The following is a 23,402-nucleotide window of genomic DNA, read 5'->3' as shown; positions in this document are numbered from 1 at the left end:
CTATGAGACCATTAAAATATAAGCATTCAAAAAGCAGATTGAATTGCTTACCGAATAAGTACAAAACATTACAAAACAGAAAGTTTAAGATCAGTCACGAGCATGTACTCTCATTAATGACTTGTATTAGGCGACATGGATACGCAACCTCGCGTTATAATTCTAAGCAAACGTAAAAGAGATCTAATCTCATTGTTTTGTAGCATGTTTTAAATTATTTGTGTTGCCATTACGCGTACTTTTTATAATTTTATTTCACATCATTTTTATGTCTAGATCTCAGAAATATCACATTGGCAAAGCCCACCACAGAAATTAAGAAAGAAAAAGATATTATTGGTTGATTGATAATCGATCTGATTTCTTATAATATTTTCTATAATCTATATATATATAAAAATGTTTGCCTCTCTCCTGTGCTGCCACGTCACTAAGTCGTGCATTCCGGGAGCGACACCTGTCCACTTTAACAAAACTCACCGTTTCATTTATTTAGCTTTATAATCTGTTCGGACTTTTTGTTTTATAAAGCCCATTCGTCGTTTCTAGCACAAAGGACAAAACTTTCAACTACCAATACGCAAAGTATTAATCTTTTCAGGACCAACAGCATCGAAAACGTAAACCTGACCACAGAACGAGATCGTTAGCTCATTAGCTCCTTCCATCGGCCGGGAACCTAGCAATTCAGAGCCCTCGAATCGGTGAGGAACCAAGTGAGAGCCATCGGGGATCAAATCGAAGGCGGCGTAGATGGAATCGGGATGAGGGATATCGTCCATATCGTCGTAAGGAATGTGACCGGCGGAGGTTGCGGAGGTAGAGACATGGTCTTCGTCAACGGTGGCGGAGCTGCTACCGATCTGATTAGGGTTAATCTCGGGTTGGGTATGGTGACCAAACATCGCGAGCTGCCTAAAAGAGAAGAGCTTTTCACATTGATTGGAAGCGAGAGATGAAAGTGGAGAATCAAACCATAACCCTAATTGCAAAAGAGAGAGAGAGAGAGAGAGAGAAAATTGGAGAAAAGAGTAGTACAAAGAGACATGGTGATCGGCGCGTGTGGAGGAGAGGGATTGGCCGTCGTGGATCGGTGACTTTAGAGGTAAATAAATCGCAGCAACTTCTGAGATCACCCTACGACTTCACTCCACTGGACTTTTCACATGTTGGCTATTGGGCCGTTCAATTATGTTTCCAAAGCCCCCATCAAAGTTCACTTTTTTTTTTGTTATAGTTTTAATATGTTTTACATTTATATTTGCATTATTAAGTTTTAAATATTTTAACAGATTATTGTTTTAATAGATAAGATAATGTTATTTATTTTAAAATAAAGATATAACTCCAGATTTAGAAATATGAATGGTTAAACATTTATTTGAAAAACAAAAACAAAGCAAAAATATTTATGGTTTGTGTGAAAAAAAAACTCAAAATGTGGCAACTTGCTGGATTGTTTTTTGCATTACTTTTTTCAATTATGTTTATTAAACAATTAAAATACTCTTATAGTATGGAACTAAAGTACATTTGCCCTACTAATAATCATCACGTTTGAAGAAAAAATTATATGTGATAATCAACTTCTTATGGTGTTGTATAAGAAATTTAAAAGTCTCTTGCATTAAAAAGAAACATTGATCTTTTCTCAAATCTTGCGATTAAAAAATGCAGAACCGTTCAAAACTTTTGTAAGTTTTTTGTCATAAAATGAATCTTTGGAGAGATTATATTCTCATTTATTTGGTCGTAAATATTTTTCTAACCCATATAAATAATTTTTTTTAAAAAACTCAAATGATTAAAAATGAAAAATTCTTTACAGTAGCCTTTGACTAATAAAAAAATATACATAAATGTGCATATTAAATATATAGTTTATGCTATAAATTAGGATTAAAAGTCCTGTAAACAATGTAAAAGTTTTAAGTAATGAAAATCCGAATAATGTATCTTAGTTCAAATGAAATTACATGTCTCTTTAAAAAATCAATTTTATGATAATGGGTCTTCCAAATCTTGACAACAAAAATATCTTGGTAACTGATCTTTTCTGCAACCAAATAGGTAAATAAAAAAGAAATACCATTACGAATCACTTATTCCGAAATCTGAAATTCCATGTTTAAAAGTTAAGGCCAAGCAGAAAATAGTTTAGATATCAAGAACTGGATGTCTGATGTTTGAACTGTCAATCTCTCATCAAAGCTGACAATTTCTTATTGAGAATTATGCAAATATTAGAGCCGGTGAAAACCTCAAAAAGCATACAACTTATTCATGATTATGTCGTATAGCAAAAAAACAAAATAAAATAAAATTACTTACAAATAAATTAACTGTACTTAAATTAATAAAATAGCACATCTTAATATAAGGGCGACACGTGTCTCTTCGCTAAAATATTGTGTTTCATAGTTCGACTTTAGTCTTTGATGAATTTCTTTCTTGGGCTTCATTTTCCTTCACAGCCCAACATAGCCATCTCTACTTTAAAGACTTCATCTTCTCCGCTACCTCGACTCCTTGCCATGGCATTCCGCGACTCCTCCTGTCATCTCTGTCGCGGCTCCGGTTGATCTCCGGTGGTCCAACCGCGATTGACTTCCTCCATTGTCGTGATCAAGCATCCTTTGCGGCGTGAGCCCACGTTCATCGTATCACCACCGTGACCTCCTAAGCTTGCAACCAAAAGCTACGGTATCTCCTAGCTCCCAAAGTCGTCGATCTCACCTCCAATCATTTAAGCCTTACACAATCAGACTTTTGTCGTACTTAAGATATCACAGAGGAGGCAAAGTCTAATCTGTTCTTCCGCCGTTTCTCGGATTTTGGGAACGTCAATGTTATCTATGCTTTGGATGTTTCCAGAAACCACCTATTTTCTTAGACCTAAGACGTAACCTATCCCCCACTTTCCTGCAATTAGGTAACTGTTATTAATGTATCATTCAATCAAACCAGTCCAGTACTCTCAACGATCCGTCTTCCCTGCATTCGTCACCCATTTCATTCAGTATATATATGAACCTGAACCGAGACCTCCTCATAACTCAGTGTTTATTTATGTGAGATGATTTAGATTTCGATTTTGTTTCAGTTTGTTCTTTTATTGATTATCAAGATTTTAATTTGAAAACTTTTTTTTTTGTGGGAGATAGATTCTGATTTTGTTTGTTGATTTTATTTCAGTTTATTCATGTATTGATCATCAACAACAAAGAGCTTTCTCCTGCTGCTTGGATAAGAACATGGTTTTAAACAGTATACAAAGCTCTAATGTAGGCGAGTCCCAGGGAATACTATCAGGAAGTGATCCAAAACTTTCACAAACAAGAAGAGAAGGCTTGCCATTTGCACCTGAAGCACAAGAGCTTGCGGATACTGGGTCATGCCCTGGGATATTACTATTACATGAAAACACAGTAGCGGAGCTCTTGCAGCAGAGGATATCATCTTCAGAGGAGATTGATGGTAGCTTTTCATGTCATTTAGACTTTACTTTGTCTTCTGCTCCATTACCAGACAAGCCAGCTTCGCAGATGGCTAAGACAATAGTACAATGTCAATAGAGCAAGGTGGAGAGTGACACTGGGTCAGCGGTGGATAGTAACAGAGCAATCGTCATTGAGCTGATGGAGCAAGTGACGGAGAGAGTGATCTGGACAGCCATGGAACAAGCGTACGGAGAGTGTGACGAGAGATAGCAAAGGCAATTGCTGAAGTTCAAGCTGTCACAGGGGAAGTCAATAACAATGACAGGAGGGTGTGTTTATACCAGCTGCAATCTTTTTTGGTTTGTTTTTGTACGAAAGCGAAATGAAGGATTGTGTTTGACTTGATTTTGTTTTGAAAAAATTAGGTTCATGCTTACAAAGTTTCTGTCAATGGAGGAATGAAAGCTGCGGTGGAGGAGGCTGACATGACTGCATAGCTTTTCATGAGGCTGTTGCTCAGTTTTGACTGCATAGCTTTTCATGAGGCTCTTGCTCAGTCACATGCAGATCTTTCTTTTGGTTAATTTATACGAATCTGCAATTTTCTTATAAGATGATTTTGTTTTGTATAAGGAGCTGTTGGTTTAAAACCCCACCACAAAAAGCAGAAGAAAATTTTTGGTTGAAGAATGGCAAATTATGTTTGTTTGTAATTATTTTCTTTTGAATTCATTTTTCTTCTTTTTCATGTTTTAACATTTTAATTGTACCATCGATGGAAAGAAGTATAAAAATACATTAACAAAATATTTTAGTTTCTTTTTTTACAGAGATAAATTTGATATTAATTATCTATAAACAGTAATATTAATTTAAATTGATAATATAAATGAAACAATTATTAGGCTCGCTTTTAAAATTAATTTATCTAAATTTAATTTAATTTATTATAAATGATATATATATCTAAAACACATTGTTTTAACTGATTATAATAATAACATCATTTTTAAAAATATATATAAATAGTAACATCAATTAATGAAGAAAGAATAAAAAGACTCAATGAATAACAAGGACAATTCTCTAAAATAGATTCATTTTAAGTTTGTTGTCACAAAAGAGTTCCAAAAAAAGAAAATAACCAAATTAAATTTTATCAAATAACAAAAAAAATTATACTATAAATATATAAATACAAATAAATAAATAAAAAGATATAAAATAAAATAAAATTTATAGTTTCAAATTATATGTTTCAATTTTGAACTTTTTATTAAAAAAATTCCAAATATTATTTTATATTTTTTAAAAAATTCAAAAATAATTTTTGAAACCATTTTAAAAAAATTTTAATTTAATTTTTTAAAAAAGTTTAAAACTCACTACCAAATTTTCACCCCTTAAATCTAAATCATAATTCTAGATTATTTAACTCCATGTGGTCGTAGTAGTTTTTATTATAAATGTATATTTATTTTTTTAATGAAACATTTCAGTTTATAAATTATTTCTGTTATGACAATGATAAAAATACATTAATTATATGATTGTGATATATTAGTTTTAAAAGTACATTAACTTCAAAATACATTAAATACATTAATTTTAAAATCTTCTGTAGTGAAAATAAGTCAGCAGTAGACCATTGTGATTTCTTTGTATTAATCACATGAATACAACACTGAAATAAAATAACTAAAATGTGACATGTAAGGTTAAAAGTTTTAAATAAAATTATCATAATTTACATCTATAAAAATTTAAATCTCAACTTACAAAATAAACATCCCGCCCGTAGGGCGGGCCGACCCTAGTGTTGGTATAAAAAACGATAATTTATCTGATTTATCAAATAATAATGGTTTAACAATAAACAATCTTTAGATTTAATAGATAACACCGAAGTTTCAAATGTTAAAAACATTTTATGCGGTGAAGATCAAATATATCATGCAAAATAAATGCAAATCTAATAATTATTATAGTTTTGAATGATTATTTACAATTAAACAAAAATTACTTACAATTATGGAGCAAAATATTTGAAATTCTATCTTGATCTTTATTTCTACTTATTTTATAAAATTTAAATAATAATATAAATTTAAATTGATGGCAAGAGATTGTATTTTTTAGACTCATAGTTTTTGATTGGTGCTTTAGTCCTTTTCTTTTCCGATTCTATTCACTTTGAATAGCTAGTAACCCAGCATCACTAGCCCATCTTAACTCAAGCCTGTTCGGTAACGCGCAGTGATTTATGAAAATTGTGGAGGAATAGAAGTTAAATCGGCTTGTCAAGCTTTTTCATCTTCTTATGAATCTGTAATATTGCAGGAAACATCCAAGATTCATGAACGACTAAAGAAACATTTGTTTATTGATTTAACATGTTACATTCATGATTTCAAGAACAAGTAACAATTGCACAACACAACAAACCAAAAAACCACACAAACACTTAAGCAAACCAAACACACTGTTTATACCACAAACCAAATATCCAGTTCTTCATATTCATCGACAGTGACTTAGCCAGAGATGTCAACAGACTTGACCTCATGCTTCTTCTCAGGAGCTTTCGGCACCGTAATCGTAAGCACACCGTTCTCCATTGCCGCCTTCACTTCTTCCATCTTAGCATTCTCAGGTAACTTAAACCTCCTCATAAACTTCCCGCTTGCCCTCTCCACACGGTGCCATTTGTCGCTCTTCTCTTCGTTCTCCTTGCTCCTCTCTCCGCTTATCTGAAGTATGTTCTTGTCTTCAACCTCAACCTTCACTTCCTCTTTCTTCAATCCAGGCAAGTCGGCTTTGAACATGTGTGCCTCAGGAGTCTCCTTCCAGTCCACTCTTGCGTTTGTAAACGCTGCCATTTCACGAGCGGTTGAACCGGATGCGTTTGCTAACGAGGAAGGAGTGAAGAGTCCTTCGAATGGATCCCATGCATCTAGCGAGAAGGGATCAAAAACGTTTGATCTTCGTCCTCCGAAAAAGCTTGGAATTAGAGACATTGTTTGTGTTATCGAGTGACTTGACTTTGGTTTAATTCTTGATTTGTGTTCTGTTTCTTTGATCTGATGTTTCGGATCAAATACGGGGTCCATATATAAGGTAGTGGAGGATGAAGAGAGAACGTTCTTCGAGTTTCTTGAATTAGAAAGTGCACTTTTTCTAAAACCTTCGTTTATTTGTCTAGTCGATAAGTGACCAGATTTTTCGAGGCATTTCAGGAAGTTTCGGTTGTTGAAACGCGACGACGTGCATTCCTTGGTTGTCACATAAACGACGTGCCGTTTTCCTGATATACGGGGTCAGTGAAGTTGACCTTCTTTGATTATAAGGCCCATCTTGCTTAGGACCCTTATTAAGAAAAGCATCTATATGATAAGCTTGCCTTGTATATTATATGCATATGACCTTTAACTATATTCAAGACCGGCCCTATACTATATACAGAGGAATGTGTAGTCTGTAGAACAATATTTATTCCCCCCCAAAAATCCTTATTCCATTCCTCTACAAAGCAAAGCATTCCTAATATACTTACTAGATTTTTTTTTTGGAACATGACTAATGTACTTACTAGTTATAGTACCAATTTCACCACTATTATACTTCGAAACAATCTCTGTTAATGGATTTTGACATTTTGTCTACACATACCAGAACTAAGCCAAGCTATGGTTTACACAAACACACACCAATTACACTAAAAACGGAAAATCTAATATGTTCGATTGATTTCTATCAAGCATTTACCGTTCTTGTCATGCTTGGTCAAGACTCAAGAGACTAGATATCATTCATTAAAAAACAAAGACAACGAAGAAGAGAATTGACTATAGTATACGTTATAGGCAGAACTTTTGAGGTTAAAAATCGAAAACTGTGAAGATGTTTGTTCCTAAACAATGGAGCTTGCGTAAAGAAAAAAAAGAAAGAAGCTTTACATTTTAAAGATGCTAGAAATTTAACGAACCTACTTAAAGTCAATGCTGCAGCAAGCTTGGTCTCTTTTCCATATGCTCGTACTGGACAACAAAATGTTCCTGCAAAATGTGTAGAACAATAAGCTAATATAGTACATAACATATGCAACACCCAACCTTATGCTACAACTATACAAAATTATTGGCAATAAAACAGGAGCACCTTTAAATCCAGGTAAGGCAGGAAAGTCTTCATTTTGGATGCGGAACTCCTGGTTCTGTTGGACAATGGGGACTCCTGAAGCTTGTTTCCTCAAAGAACCTATAAAACCCCACCAACCATGTTCCCCATTGCATTTGATGTTATTCGAGGAGCTGCGTTTCCCAACAACTGGGACATTCCCATTGGAACACTATTCCAATTATTGAGTCCTGGAGATGCGGAGAGAACCCCAGGAATAGAACCAGCAACTCCATTTGCGTCACTACTAAACCCATTAATTCCTCCCCTGTTTGGGATTCCGAATGCCCATGTGCTCTACTATTATGAGATAACTACAAAACAATCATTGAGAAATATATATATTAAGAAAAAGATGTTTTTCATAGAAGTTTTGAAACCATATGCACCTGAGAGAGGGCAACAGGTATGATACTTGAAGCAAATCTTCCACTGGAAAAAATCCCGTTAGGTTGTTGTACACCGGGAGATGGTATACTATTCATACTTGAGTTTCTTGATGAAAGTGTACCTTGCAAGTTCCCGACATTATAGCTCCCATGAAGATTTCCTGCATGGAGAACAACGTTGAAGCTATGTAAGTTCAGAACAGAGCCAAAAAAATATAACAAATGTCAGGATAAGTATCACAATCCACTACCAGAATGATAAAACCGGGAGAAGCTGCACCAGACTGTCCAGAATAGGAAGCAGCAAAGTATCTGCCGGAACCATCTGCCAAATTCGAAACTAAACCACTAAGAAATATCTTAAGGACACTAAGTTTGAAAATATATAAATGATTGGAGGGAGGGAAGGAGCTGTCATTGCACGAGCTGACAATCACGCCAGACGAAATATCATCCGGCGACAAGACACGAACCGCCTACAATCTGAGAGGGAACACACAAAAGCACACACAGAGGAATTAATAGCTAGAGAATGGAAAAAAGTGATTTCGCTGGTAGAGGTCAGAAATAATAATGTAATCAAATTATGTTTATCAAAATATTGTCAAAAATAATAACTAACTTCTTTTTTTTTTTTTTTTTTGGTTGAGTGATTTGGTGATCGAGGGAACTTGCAGTTGCAGGTGGTCATAACGGCCCCCACAACAAGGAAGTGTGTTTCTGTAGGAAAAAAGCCTTCATTTCGGAACCATCGTTTGGGCCCATTCTAACAGGCCATGCTTTTTTCTTTGGGGTTAAATTTTGTTCGAGTTGTCAGGTTCTGGTAACTTTTGTTATAAACCACGATGCCTGTCTTACTACTATGATAAAAAACAAAACGACAAGATGCGTGTTACTCGATATTTGCGTTCCTTACCACCGTTGTTTATGAATACTAGCTAGTAGTATTAGATTTAGTAAAACAATCCAAATCACCCAACCCTCCCTATGAAAACGACGTTAGATATTTTCAACACCATGAAAACTACGTCCATCGAGATAGCTAAGGTTTGATCGGTCGACGTCCTCCTCCAGTGGTGCGCCGGGGTGTTTGCCAGCCACCGCCGTTGAAGCCTGCTGGAGCCACTTCGGTGAGTGTTCGGCTGCAAAGCTCTAAGCTATACTCTTGCTTGCTGGTCAATCCTATAAGCAAGAAGTGCATTGGTTTAGGGAGTTTAAATTGTTGTTTTTTCTTGTGCTAGTTTAATCTATTAACTTCATGCTTTCCATTGTTTGGAAGTTTGGACTTAATTCTTAGATTCTTAGGGATTTTTTTAAACTTTTTGCGGTCTTTAAGAATCAAATTAGCTGTCAAAGCAAGCTATGGCTGCAAGCTTCTTGTAACCAAATCATCATTCTTAGTAATGAAATTTACAATTTAGCAAAAAAAAAACTACGTCCATCCATTCAATGCATTTCAATCATAGGAGTTAAGATGAAATCTTATCGAAGTTTGTAAAAGAAAGGTAAATTTTAGTTTTGACAATATTCATCACTTAGTTAGCCAAAGTATCTCTACTTATAGAAAAATTAAATAATTCATCAGATGAAATATGAAATATCTTCAACTTGGATGTTCTAGATCGGCAACATAACCCGATCGCCATAAACAGATACAGTCCTCTGAACTTGACAACTGTTTCAATCCCTGATCAGAACTTGGTCATGTAACCATCTTTTATTGAAAATAGAAAAAATAAACCCATCTTTTACAATAATACTCCATTAACAAACGAAAGAAATCCATCAAAGTAGCAGCCACTTCAAGTAGAATTAAACAAATGTACAAAAGTGTTGTGTTCCACTTTCGAGTGTCGGAACTAAATGTGTCATTTTTTCATCGGCACACCAGGTCCACCATAAGTGTCTTTTTAGGTTGATATCCAAGCATTATATTGCAAAATTCCCAACTGGCAAGGACTATTTTTATATATAGTGGGATCATATTACCGCTATTTTGATCAAAATGTAGTGGGTGGGATCTTATCACTCCTTTCACGTAAACTATAATATATGTTATGTTACATGTAGGCGAATTAATAGTGGGGGTGGTTAATGTCGTCATTCTTCATTTATTTTCAATCGATAAGTTTTGACACAGTGACTTGTAAGTTTATGTACAAAACCTTGTGTTGAACCTCCCAGCAGAGCAAAAATGGAATAGCATATTCATTGAGAATCTATTACTGAATCCCATGAACAGAAACCGAAACATTTCATGTGCTTTCTTCATCGAAAGTTTGGTATATGCGTTGAGAAAATTCACAATACCCGAAATATGCTGACTTTCGTTCATATATCCACTACCTTAATTTTTATTTCAGAAAAAATAAAATAACAATATATCGATCAACTTTATGATAGAGTGTAGCGCTAATAGAGAGAGTATTAGGAGTGACGATGCAGACGAAAACGATATGATAATCATTATTAATAACCAAAATAAACCGGGAGGAGGAAAAAGTGTTAAATATTGTTATTTCTTGACACATTAAAAGCGGTCTAGTGTAACGTACCAACTTTACGTTTTCTGCAAGTTTTTTTTTTCTGGTAAAAAAACTTGAGTGGAAAATTTCGTCGTCTTCAGCCATCAGAAAAATCTTACTGACAAATTCAATTCAGTTCTTTCATTTTTTGTTTGTTAGCTAGCTTCAACACACACACATGCATATATTAAATTAATATATTCTTAAAATATATACATACAGTTCTTTTTTTCATATTTTCACAAAAAAAAAAAAACAAATACATCTCTATATTCTCTAATGGAACCTCTGTGTTAAGCTCCATATACAGTTTTCAAGCAAATCTTGAGATCAAACTCTTACCACTCTCATGGATTCCTTTCCTTAAAGGTACGTATTGTTATATTTCTGCTTCATTTTATCAGACCGTTACTAAAAAAAGTTCATCCCTGTAGTTGTTAATTTCATTAAGTTGTCATCTTTGCTAAAACAAAACAAAAAACCATAATTTTGCTCATACTAAATCCCTTGAATCTAGGTTTTGTGAAGATGGGTGGTGAAAAGTTTGAATTTTTGATCTGGGTTTCATCTATTTCTTGCCTACTCTGCCTCTGCTATGGATACGTACCTGCGGATAACTACCTCATCAACCTTGGATCACCCAACAATGTCACTGTGACCGGTCGTGTGTTCATCTCTGATACCCTCGCCTCAAACCTCTTAACCTCTACCAGCGAAACCCTCGCCGCAAGTAACAGCAACTCTGTTTCAGATATCTACCAGACGGCGAGAATCTTCACCGGAATCTCCAAGTACAGATTCTCCGTCGCTCCAGGCCGACACTGGCTTCGTCTCCATTTCAGTCCTTTTCATTACCAAACCTTCCAAATGGAGTCAGCCAAATTCTCTGTCTCGTCGCAGACACATGTCTTCTTGAGTGATTTCACCGTGACGTCAAGAGTTATTATGAAGGAGTATTATCTGAACGTAGACACGGATCATCTAGAGCTCACGTTTACTCCCTCCGGTAACTCTTTCGCGTTTGTGAACGCACTCGAGGTTGTTTCGGTACCTGATACATTGATCAGCGGTGATCCTTCGTTCGCGGGGAGTCACGGGAGCTTTAACGAGTTGTCATTGCAAGCTCTCGAGACGGTTCATAGATTAAACATGGGCGGTCCGCGCGTTACACCTGATAACGACACTCTTTCGAGGACCTGGGAGACAGATTCTGAGTTTCTAGTCGAGAAGAATCTAGTCAAGAACGTGTCCAAGATTCCAAGCGTTCGTTATAAACCCGAGTTCGCAACGGAGGAGACTGCTCCTAAAAGTGTATACGGTACTTGCAGCGAGATGAACTCCGGATCTAACCCGGCTAGCAATTTCAACGTGACGTGGGAGTTCGAAGTCGAAACCGGTTTCAAGTACTTTCTCCGGTTCCATTTCTGCGATATCGTGAGCAAGTCTCTAAACCAGCTCTACTTCAATCTTTACGTTGACTCGATGATGGTTGTGAGGGATCTTGATCTAAGCTCTTATGAAATCAACGCTCTAGCCGTAGCATACGTGATGGATTTTGTGACGGTATCAGAAAAGAAGAGTGATAGAATCCGTGTGAGCATTGGTCGGTCGAGTATACACGGGGTTTACCCTGATGGGATTCTAAACGGGTTAGAGATCATGAAGATGAATAACTCCAAAAGTCAGCTTAGTACAGGGACGTTTCTCCCTGCTGGTGGTTTAACCAAGAAGAAGAATGTTGGTTTGATCGTTGGTGCAACGGTTGGTTCTTTGATTGCTTTAGTGGTTCTTGGAGGTTTCTTTATACTGTTCAAGAAACGAAGAGGAGGTAATAATCACTCAAAGACTTGGACTCCTTTGTCTACTAATGGAGCAGCTTCAGGATCAAGTGGAGCTACTGTTGCGAGTTTAGCTTCTAACTCAAGCTACCGAATCCCTCTTGCAGCGGTTAAAGAGGCGACGAACAGCTTCGACGAGAACCGTGCTATTGGAGTGGGAGGTTTTGGTAGAGTGTACAAAGGAGTGCTTCAAGACGGCACGCAAGTAGCTGTTAAAAGAGGCAACCCAAAGTCTCAGCAAGGCTTTGAGGAGTTCAAGACGGAGATCGAGATGTTGTCTCAGTTCCGACACCGACATTTGGTGTCTTTGATCGGTTACTGCGACGAGAACAGGGAGATGATTCTTGTTTACGAGTACATGGAGAACGGAACGTTAAAGAGTCATCTCTACGGCTCTGGTTTACCTACCTTGAGTTGGAAGCAACGTCTCGAGATATGTATTGGATCAGCTAGAGGGTTGCATTATCTCCACACCGGTGACTCTAAATCAGTGATCCACAGAGATGTGAAGTCTGCAAACATTTTGCTAGACGAGAATCTCATGGCGAAAGTTGCGGACTTTGGACTGTCGAAGACCGGACCAGAGATAGACCAGACTCATGTGAGTACTGCTGTGAAAGGAAGCTTCGGTTATCTCGACCCTGAGTACTTTAGAAGACAGCAGCTCACTGAGAAGTCAGATGTTTACTCGTTCGGAGTCGTTATGTTCGAGGTTCTATGCGCGAGGCCCGTTATAGACCCGACGCTTCCTAGAGAGATGGTGAATCTTGCGGAATGGGCGATGAAATGGCAGAAGAAAGGACAGCTTGAACATGTTATTGATCAGTCCTTGCGCGGTGAGATCGTACCTGATTCGCTGAGGAAGTTTGGTGAGACGGGGGAGAAGTGTTTAGCTGATTATGGAGTTGATAGGCCGTCGATGGGAGATGTGTTGTGGAATCTTGAGTATGCTTTGCAGCTTCAAGAAGCTGGGGTTGATTGTGATCAAGAAGATGATAATAGTACCAACATGATCGGTGAGTTGCCTTTACGGTTTAATGATTATAACAACCGTGGAGACACGAGTGTTAGTGTTGGTGTAGTAACTAGAGAGGGACGGTTTGGAGAAGGAGAAGAAGAAGAGTCGTGTGTTGATGATCTTTCAGGTGTTTCCATGAGTAAAGTCTTCTCACAGCTCGTTAAATCTGAAGGACGATAAGAATCTTTGTTCTGCTCAAACTTTTATTTCTTCTGTACATGATTAACGAGTAGACTGTGATTTAATTAAGTAACCGGTTCGCTTCGGTTTAATCACCTAACCGTGGATTACGCTGACATTAAAATGAAGGCGTAACTACATGTAACAAAACGCCAACGCAACACAAAAAACCCGTACCCAAACAGAATTGAAACGCAAACGCACTACAAGAAACCCTGAAACGAAAACGCGAATCTCAAAACACATTAACCGCCGAACCCGTAGAGACTAGATAGTCCAAGAGATGAGAAGAGAATGGAGATGAGGTGAAGATCAGAATAGAAGATAATTGTATTTGTGATTGATTAGGTTCTCAGTAGCAAAAGCTACTATAACAATTATATGACATATGCAAATGGAAAGAAAGTCTTGGCTTGTCACATGCAGATGAAGTATATTGTGGCTGTTGTTGTTGTGGATGATCTGATGAATATGTTCCTATCGTCCCAAGTTGAAACCACCAGATCTAGCCATCTGCATTAGTTGCAATATTCCAAAACATAAATTACCAATAGATTTTTTTTTGCTAATTTAGAAACAGTCTAAAGCTTACAGGAAAGTTTTGAGAGTGCATCATTGACATAGCATTGTCATGGAGTTGTTCTTTCTGATGTATTTCCAACGGATAATCAGAACTACCACCTGCAAAAAAATCTACTACGCTTGTGAATGATCTAGCAGGTTTAGCTTCTAGCATTTAGAAACACATGCGTTGACAATAAAAGAGTAGCACCTTTATATCCAGGTAAGGCAGGAAAGTCTTCATTTTGGATGCGGAACTCCTGGTAAAGAACCTAGAAAACCCACCAAAAGATTATGAGAGGAAAGTTTTTTTTTTTTTTTTTTTTGAAAGATTGAAAGCTAAGTTTGCTTTCTCTACTTTTACTCATATGAGTCTGGAGAAGAATAGATCACAACCGCAAAAAGAAGTCCAACTGGAAATATAATTCCTTCCTCAAACAACCACTATTACGCAAATCACCTTTCTACTTAATTTGAAGAGCAGTTCCTACTTACTCTACGAGAGACCCATAATCATAAAAGTTTTTTCATAGTTCCATAATAGAAAATGGAAAGAACAGGATAAATCATACACACCTTGAGGATGACCACCCAGCATCCGGTTCTGTCCCTGAACACTTAACCCTGACCCGCTATTAGCTCCCAAATTTAGTCCAAGGTTGCCAACACCATAGATTCCTCCTCTGTTTGGGATACCGGAATGCCCATGCGAGCTATTATGAGATAACTACAGAAACAATAATTGAAAAATATGAGATATATATTAAGAAAAAAGATGTTTTCATAGAATTTTTGAAACCATTTGCAGCTGAGAGAGAGAGAGCAACAAGTATGTTACTTGAACCAAATCTTCCACTGGAAAAACTCCCATTAAGTTGTTGTGCACCAGGAGATGGTAGGTATGCTATTCATACTTGAGTTTCTTGATGAAAGTGTACTTGTGCATATGTTCCCGACATTATAGCCACCATGAAGATTATGAAGTCCCTGAAGAATTCCTGCATGAAGAAAAACCGTGGTCCTATGTAAGTTTCAGAACAGACGAGAATATAGAAAAAGGTCAAGATAAGTATCACAACCACCAGAATGATGAAAATTGGAAGATAGTGCACCAGAATAGGAAGGAAGCAGAAAAAGATCTCCCCGACCCATCTGGTAGATTCGAAGCTGAAACCATTGAGAGAGGAATGCAAAGGAAAGAATACAAGAAAACGATTAAGTAAGACAATAGCATATTTTGAGGTTATGATAATATATATAAAAGGGGAAAGGAAGGTATACATGAAGGTTTGACATTGCATGAGCTGACAATCACGCGAGACAATTTATCATTCGGCTACAAGACACGCAAAACAACCTATGAGAGGGAATACACAAAAGCACACGAATTAATAGCCTGAGAAGGACAAGAAAGCTGACAAAGTTCACAATCAAACACAAGAAACAAGAGTAATTGGGGTAGATACACCCAGAAACCCATGTAATTTGCTATATAAGTTTATTTTCTAATTCAACACAAATCTTTATTTTTTTATTCTGATTCTTTTGACACCCATAATGCTAATCTTATTATCTCACCCCAATTCCAATGTTTCCAATTTCGAATCACAATCAACTTTTAGATAATATATACGTTAGTAGGTATTTTATTACTTACCTACTATTATTTAGATTTTAATGTATTATTAACCGATACATGAAGTGTTAGCTGTTACAAATAGATTTATAGCTATTTAATAGATAACTTATTAATTGTTAATAGTTTCATTAACTGATATATGATTTGTTAGTCGATACATTTGTTTGATACATAGATTGTTAGATGATACTGAAATTATTAGCGGATATGTTAGTTGGTATGTAGATTGTTACATGCTATGTAAATATTTAGCTGATAGATCTAGAGTTACTTGTTTTCGACAAAGCATAAGGGCATTTTCGTCCGCACAGTGTCAAAAAGTTACTTCTTTTTGGGTTATCCATAATTATGGGCATTCAGCAAATTTGGACCTTAATTGAGGATATTCCACACATTGTCTCAAGAAACAATACTTCACATAAGACTTAATAACCACCAGCAGATTCAACATAGTATACACGCATCAGCGGGAGATAAAGAAATCAACAACCATGAAATCAACTTCTAACAAGAAATCGATAGTCAATGAAAAGATTCACAACTATCCAAATTGACGAGGATCCAAATTGAAAAGCTGGCCAAATACAGGAAACTGTACTTCAAATGTAATAAAAATACAGAGATCAATAAGAAAAGCTTATATTGATTTGTAGAACAGTAACAGAGATACCGATTACACTCTCTCTCTTTTCACTCCAAACCCATCTCACAAACCCCCCTTTCTCATATATAAGCAAAAGCCTAAACATAAATAAAGTAAGTAACTAAACCCAACCCTGGTTACTTTTATTATTATACTCTTGAATCTTGATTACTTGTCTTATCTTACTTCATCCAATACCCACATAACAGTCACTTAGGATTTTATGATATGAGAGAAGATCTCACGTAATGTGAGTCCATCAAAATCTTCAATAGACAAACTCCTTCCACCAATACTCTCCTTTATTCCACTGTTCCTCGAGTCACTCCCTTCATGCATATCAGAACCCTCGTCGTTGTTAATTATCATCATCCATGTCCATCCCCTGAAGCTGCAACGCGGACTCCAAGTTCCATACAACTTCTCCAATAGACGGTCTCGTTATGCGCTCTCGTCTTGTACACATTTCATCGCGGTTTCAGCAAACTTTTGGAAGCACTCTGGTGTGATCTTGCCTTTGAGAAAGGGATCAACGATCTGATCAAGCATGCCTTTCTTGTAGCAGTTTGCTGCCCACTCAGATAAGTTCATTTGCTCTTCCGCTAGTGTGAGGTCCAAAGCGGGCCGTGCGCAAATAGCTTCCAAGAGAACTACACCGAAGGAGTAGACATCTGACTTGTCTGTCAGTTGTCGACGTCTGTAGTACTCTGGGTCGAGATACCCGATAGTTCCTTTCAAGCCCGAGTAGATTTCGTGTGTCTGGTCAAGTGAAGGATCAGTCTTTGCCAGCCCGAAGTCGGAAAACTTTGCTACCCACTTCTCATCCAGCAGGATGTTTGTGGTCTTCACATCTCTGTGGATGATCGTGTGCTTTGCGCCCGTGTGCAGATAGTGCAACCCCCTTCCCGCTCCAATGCATATCTCTAGACGTTGCTTCCAAGGAAGAGGAGCATTATTAGTCTTGTAGAGATGCTCTCTCATTGTCCCATGAGCCATGTAATCATAAACTAAGATCACCTCGCCATTCTCGTCGCAGAACCCGATGAAAGACACAAGATGACGGTGTCTAAGCTTTGATAGCAACTGAATCTCAGTTTGGAACTCACGTACACCTTGACCGGATTGAGGATTACCCCTCTTGATGGCTACTTTGGTAGCACCACCCTCAATCTCCCCTCTGTACACCTTTCCAAAACCTCCAACACCAAGCACCCGGGACTCATCGAAGTTCTTAGTAGCTGCTTTGATCTCATCAAAAGAGAAGTGATGACACCCTGTTACATCACTTGCAGGCTCCTCCTTGTAATCAACTATCATCACACATAAACAACCAACGAGACCTAAAACAGCTAGCGCAACATACAGCTTGTTCTTGTACGGATCACGTCGGACTTGTGGGACTCTGGATGTGTATATAATCACCTGTGGACCAGGTATAGGATTAGGAGGCAAGATTACCATCTGAACCGTTGATCTTGAAGATCTCAACTCCATTAAGTATGGAGTCATAATACTCCGGATGTTCCTTCTCATTTGGATGAAGAGCAACCCAAATACCCTCACCGTTAGGGAGATTCACAATGTAATCTTTGTGCCAAGCAACGCCATTTCTTCCCATCCACCCAATAACTTGGGTTTGACATCAGTTTTTTTTTTGTAACACCACTTATATTAAAAGCTCAAAGAGCATGAGAGTTTATAACTGAATCAAAAGATCCCGGAAACATGCTCGACCGTAGAAAAAAGCTAGAAAACAATACAAAACAACTAAAAATAGAACCATCAAGGGGCGAGTCATGCTCAGCGAAATGAAGAAACCCAAAAGGAAGCTTTACTTTTGATCCCATGGCTATTGTTCGAAAGAACAATTGATAGTCGAAAACGACATTAATACACCTATAGGAAGAAGTTGGAATCTTGATTGGCAAGAACTTTAGGTGAGAAGCTCTAGAACCGTAGGAACCATTGAAAATTTGAAGTCCTATCTGACTTGATATGGCGATGGGTCTACGTGCAACAACTCCGGTTTGAAAGTCGCATAGTTGACTCTGTGAAGAACTGTCGATGCTTGAGACGGCGTAATGTGATGGAGGCGCAGCAGTGATGTAGTTAGTAAATCTGGCGAGTTCACACTCTTGCACAATAGTTCCAGCGACGAGGAGATCGGGAAGGCCACAAATCCGGCTTTGTGAAGAAATCAGTTAAATCACTAAATTATATCAATACTTTTGCATAATAATTTTACATAATAAACATAAGCAAAATATAAGAATTTTTAAGCAAAATATGAGAATATTACACTAAAACTTTCTAAATTAATAATATTGGGACTATAATAATTTATTAATTTATAGAGTAACTAATTTACAAAATTTCTTTTTAAAATTTTTCTATTTTAGAATATCTTTTTATAAAATAAAAAATAATTGATTTTACTATTATGTTTAGAAATTCTACATTCATATTGCTTTTATCATATTATTTGGTGTATATAAAATATGTTTCATATAATTTAAATGTGTTTTAGATACAATTTTAATAATTATTATCAAAATATATTGAAATATTAAGAAAATGTCCAAATAATTTAATATAAACAAACATAAAATGGTTATTTGTACTTATACAAAAATTATATATGTATATAATTATTTATTTTATGATTTTAATAGGACCATATATTTATATAAATTTTTTTATAAAAATATTATCTTATTATTTTATCGATTGATGTCCTATTTTGAACCGATACAACTGAGGACCGAAGAAATCTATTAGTTTATTGAATATTAGTTTATAAAGTTTCTACTATAATTTTTTACATAGAAAACATAAGCAAAATATGACAACAAAATAAGTGATAACAACTGGAAAATATGTGATAACAACTGGAAAAATGATCATTTAGTTTCTCAACAATATGAAATTAACACATTTATTCTCCAACTATTGACTAGGAAACATAATTCCTCATGTGTGTGTTGACTTAACAAAATTAGACACCTAAAACGTCCACGTTGAATACGTAACCCACATCGTTAATTAGTCTAATTTTATTAGTCTTTGTAACACCTTTCTTCTTATCTGCCTAAATCAATTTTTAGAAGAAAGCACATACAAATACATCGCCCAAACAAGAACAACGAATCTTATATGTGCTTACACTCCATAAAGAATGGGTTATTAGAGTCTGAATTTATTTATTTATTTATTTTTATTATTTTTTAGAGTCTGAAATTTATATAACTAGAGAAGTAAAATTGATAGGTATTGAAATTGTTTCTGATTTTGTTCTTGTCTACAATTTGCCAATCTCTCTGATCCTAAGTAGGCACCAATCTGTTTGTTTCACCAATAACTTCGTTCGAAGAATTTATTTGCCTACTTAGAGGACCTTGTTTTCTTGTTTCAATCGCATATAATTGATCCTGGAAATTGTAAGATAATCATAGAGCAGATTCACAATACAAATATGAGGTGCGTAGCTCTTCCCCCTACTCGCCTTGTAGGATTTCTTTGTGAAAACAGTTACTCTGGATCATATTGGTGGCTTCAAATAACGTTTTCTCTAATAGAACAACATCTCCATTTGTTGATTTCATTTCTACAGCTATTGGGAACTGCTTTTGCTCTGAACATGCTCTTTTAGATTGGATTGGCGTTCTTCTTACAGGGCTTTATACCTGTATCCACTATTGAAAAGAGAATGAGTGCTGGTTTCTCATAGCCCGCATGTGTTTCTGTTTACCTTGTAATAATCAAGATGATGGTCTCTCCCTGGGGAAAGAAAGTTCTATGGCTTCTGTTGCAGATTCTGAAGGAGTTACTTATATCCTTGGCAAGGTCAAAGCCGTTGAATAGACAAGCGACATGTTCAAATGAGTCGCAGAACAAGAAAAGTGACAGGAGGAAGAGGATTCTCATGTTGTGGTCAACTCAAACCAAGAGGCAGTTGAGTCTCAAGTCTCTGCAAATGATTATGTGATTACAGTAGATTTCGAAAGAAGTTTCAAGACTGAAGAACTGAGGAAAAATGAATCAGAGGAGGCCTTATTTTCAGACAAGAAAAAAGACTGAAGATGTATTGTTTCATTTTTCTTCGCCTCTCGACAGGAAAAAAAGTGGAGAGTATGAAGACGACCTGATAGAATGAATTTGACCTGGACGAGGTTTCTGCATCGAACAAGCCTATAGCAAATTCATGATTGAGAGTTCTTTCTCTATCAAGTGTTTCACTCTTCACGATCACTGGAGTAGCTGGTCACTATGCGTAAGTTTGATACAGCTGGAGCAGAGGTTACCACTAACGATTTCAGTTCAGACAATAAATCAGCGGTGGTGAAGCAGACAAGAGCATTCAGGCTGAGGGTCACGACACGAAACTGTGCGAGAATGACCGAAGTAGCTTTTTATTGTTGGTCCAATGAATTTTCCCCAGGGGAGAAACTCTATATACAGCCCTTCTTCTCATTCATTTCCAGCAACATTATGATAACAAGTCAGGTTACATGGTCAAGTTGCATAAGGTGCTTGGAGGATTAATTATCTAAGACAATTCCTAGAGCACTTTCCATTCTTTCTCACTGATTTGCGAATGCCTTTGTTTGACAGTTCACACTAGTATCTGACTCTTGTAAGTCAGCGCAAGTATTATGTTTAAGGGTAGTGAATAAGTCACAATCCATTTTTTTCTACCGTGTTATAGAGAACTTGATTTGCATATATAAACTGGCCGATTATATATTCATTGATTCCTGTTTGTAACCGTAACCACAAAACAGTGTACTGATAGTCTGATACATAGAGGACACGCCCTCGTCATATGTTAATTACTCCACAAACTAACTTTTCCAAGTTCATGTTCAAAAGTTCTTCAGAAATTCTCAATGTTTTTTTTCTTGTCACCCAAAATTCATAAAAAGAAAAGGCGTAAACAGTTAATTGTGATTCAAAACAGTTCACTATAAGCCTCATATGCTCGTCACGGTCATTGGTCGTCTTACTTTGCAGCACAAACAAACTATCTTGCCCTCGGAAACATTCCAGTGTCAAAGCTTATGCTCACTTCAGGAGAACTCTGAGAGTCCATATTCATATTTCTCCTAGAGTTTTCAGACGCAAGACACTCTTTCAGTTCATTAGCAACCTGGGACATATTTGGTCGGTTTAGTGAAGAAGGATTCACGCAGGACATCGCCAGTTCAAGAGCTCTCCATACAGAACGAGACTCGTAATCCCTGTGGAGGTTTGGATCTATAATACTAGTGATATCTCCTCGGTTGAGCTCAAACCCAACCCACTGAGCTATGTGAGACCTTTGACGGGATTGGTCAATCACTGGTTGATTTGTGATCATTTCCAATAACACAATTCCAAAGCTGTACACATCGCTCTTCTCACCCAGCCGACTTGTATGGTAATATCTTCAAGGCAAATTAAATGGTTATTATATATACTCTTTAATCATTGCAGAAGAAAATGAAAATTTATTATTAGCATATTGTAATTGTTGACTAATGATACTTACTCTGGATCAAGATATCCAGGTGTACCAGCAACAACAGTTGAAACATGGGTTTCACCTCCAACAGGGAAAGATCTTGAAAGGCCAAAATCGGCGATCTTAGCCTTTAACTGTTGGTCCAACAATATGTTTGTCGTTTTGATATCTCTATGTACAATTGGCGGTGTGCATCCAACATGTAGATATTCCAAACCTATTCAAAGGAGTGGTTATATTGTTAATCGGTCAGAAGAAAAGTTATACTTCCATTGTTTGAGCTTAGTACTAACCTAGTGCAGCCTCCAGAGCTATTTGCAGCCGACTGCCCCATTTGAAAATGGATCCACCACGTTTTCCTGAATGGTTTATCCTTTAGATCCTTGTGAACCTTGTAAGTTATACACATAGTCAAGCTAAATTCTGGAATCATAAGTTCAGGCGTTTACCAGATAGATGTTGTTTTAAGTCTCCATTTGGCATAAACTCATAGATAAGAGCCAAATGATCTCCTTCATCGCAATATCCAACGAGGTTCACCAAATTTGTATAGTGAACTCTTAGAAGAAGATCAACCTAATCATCCATGGAAAAGAAAAACAAGAGATAACATAAGGGTATGATGCTAATTAAGATGATCATAATATCTTTTAAGAAGATTAGGCGTATACCTCTGCCTTAAAATGCTTATAGCCTTGACTAGATGATTGAGAGAGCAATTTAACAGCTACTTGTTCGGAATCATTTAGAGTACCGTGGCACACAACACCGAATCCACCTTCGCCTACTACTGTTTGGAAATTATTTGTCATTTTCATAACCTCTGAATAAGTAAACCTTCTCTTTTTCGTCTCAATTGATGGTTTAATGTTTGGCGTAATTGGTGGAAGTTGTGCAGCTATAGAAGAAACAAGTAGGGATGTAAGAAAAAAAATACAATTAATTTATGTAGTTACTTGATTTGATGAGATATCTCCTGGAAATTACCTTCCACGGATGATGGCTTCTTCTTTTTGAGAACAAACACAAGAACCAACACAATAACGATTATGGCTACAGAAGCAACTGATGCAACAATTATCAGTGGAAATTTCTTCTTGGAGTCTTTTGTGCACGAACCAGAGAGACAAAGCCTCGGGTTTCCTTCAACTCTGCAAGTAGACGAGTGTTGTTCAAGACATCAAATCACAAAAGGCAGTAATATATACCAGATGAATATTAAAAAATATGTGGGAGTTAAAGTTTCTTACAGTAACTCTAGTCCATTTCTTTGAAGAGCTTGAGGAACGTGACCAGTAAGATCGTTCCCTCTTAGGTTTCTGTTAAAAGGAGCAATCATCATGCATAAAGACACATGACTCAAATAGAAATTGAATAAGTAATAGAAAACATGCTGAGGAACTTACATGATCACCAACGATGTCATCTGGACTAGAAACTCAGGCACCGCTCCAGTCAATTTGTTATTTGACAAGTCTCTAAAGTTTAGATTC

General features: G+C 36.6%; 4 protein-coding genes, 1 long non-coding RNA gene, 2 other non-coding genes and 1 pseudogene across 7 annotated transcripts; 3 read left to right on the top strand and 5 right to left on the bottom strand.

The window, feature by feature from the left end:
* Positions 1-566: 566 nt before the first annotated feature.
* LOC106373781 (GATA transcription factor 25-like) lies at positions 567-905 on the bottom strand. The gene has a single exon (XM_013813912.2). The coding sequence runs from the start codon at positions 903-905 to the stop codon at positions 567-569; it is 339 nt and encodes a 112-aa protein (XP_013669366.2).
* A 4,896-nt stretch (positions 906-5,801) lies between these two features.
* On the bottom strand, positions 5,802-6,529 carry LOC106419867 (18.1 kDa class I heat shock protein-like). The gene has a single exon (XM_013860711.3). The coding sequence runs from the start codon at positions 6,455-6,457 to the stop codon at positions 5,975-5,977; it is 483 nt and encodes a 160-aa protein (XP_013716165.2). The 5' UTR covers positions 6,458-6,529; the 3' UTR covers positions 5,802-5,974.
* Positions 6,530-8,256: 1,727 nt separating this feature from the next.
* Positions 8,257-8,336, top strand: LOC125579689. The gene has a single exon (XR_007317744.1). It is a non-coding gene; the product is annotated as a small nucleolar RNA snoR35 (small nucleolar RNA).
* A 1,580-nt stretch (positions 8,337-9,916) lies between these two features.
* LOC106392475 (probable receptor-like protein kinase At5g59700) lies at positions 9,917-13,666 on the top strand. Its single transcript, XM_048743008.1, has 2 exons — positions 9,917-10,899; positions 11,048-13,666. Exon 2 carries the CDS (start codon positions 11,059-11,061, stop codon positions 13,564-13,566), a length of 2,508 nt encoding a protein of 835 aa, XP_048598965.1. The 5' UTR covers positions 9,917-10,899; positions 11,048-11,058; the 3' UTR covers positions 13,567-13,666.
* Positions 13,667-13,887: 221 nt separating this feature from the next.
* LOC125579209 lies at positions 13,888-15,593 on the bottom strand. The gene is made up of 2 exons (XR_007317208.1): positions 14,159-15,593; positions 13,888-14,079 (listed from the first exon to the last, which is right to left on the bottom strand). It is a non-coding gene; the product is annotated as an uncharacterized LOC125579209 (long non-coding RNA).
* On the top strand, positions 15,210-15,285 carry LOC125579691. Its single transcript, XR_007317746.1, has one exon. It is a non-coding gene; the product is annotated as a small nucleolar RNA snoR35 (small nucleolar RNA).
* Positions 15,594-15,672: 79 nt separating the features above from the next.
* LOC125579208 lies at positions 15,673-20,937 on the bottom strand (annotated as a pseudogene).
* Positions 20,938-21,130: 193 nt separating this feature from the next.
* On the bottom strand, positions 21,131-23,266 carry LOC106420389 (probable LRR receptor-like serine/threonine-protein kinase PAM74). Its single transcript, XM_013861228.2, has 7 exons — positions 23,160-23,266; positions 22,897-23,060; positions 22,581-22,807; positions 22,359-22,485; positions 22,203-22,268; positions 21,937-22,126; positions 21,131-21,832 (listed from the first exon to the last, which is right to left on the bottom strand). The coding sequence occupies exons 1-7, from the start codon at positions 23,249-23,251 to the stop codon at positions 21,430-21,432; spliced, it is 1,269 nt and encodes a 422-aa protein (XP_013716682.2). The 5' UTR covers positions 23,252-23,266; the 3' UTR covers positions 21,131-21,429.
* Positions 23,267-23,402: the final 136 nt, after the last annotated feature.

This window comes from Brassica napus, chromosome A10 (assembly GCF_020379485.1).
Source record: "Brassica napus cultivar Da-Ae chromosome A10, Da-Ae, whole genome shotgun sequence".
Classification (NCBI taxonomy): domain Eukaryota; kingdom Viridiplantae; phylum Streptophyta; class Magnoliopsida; order Brassicales; family Brassicaceae; genus Brassica; species Brassica napus.
The sequence above is the reverse complement of the archived record's forward strand: the minus strand, read 5'-3'. Positions and strand labels throughout refer to the sequence as shown.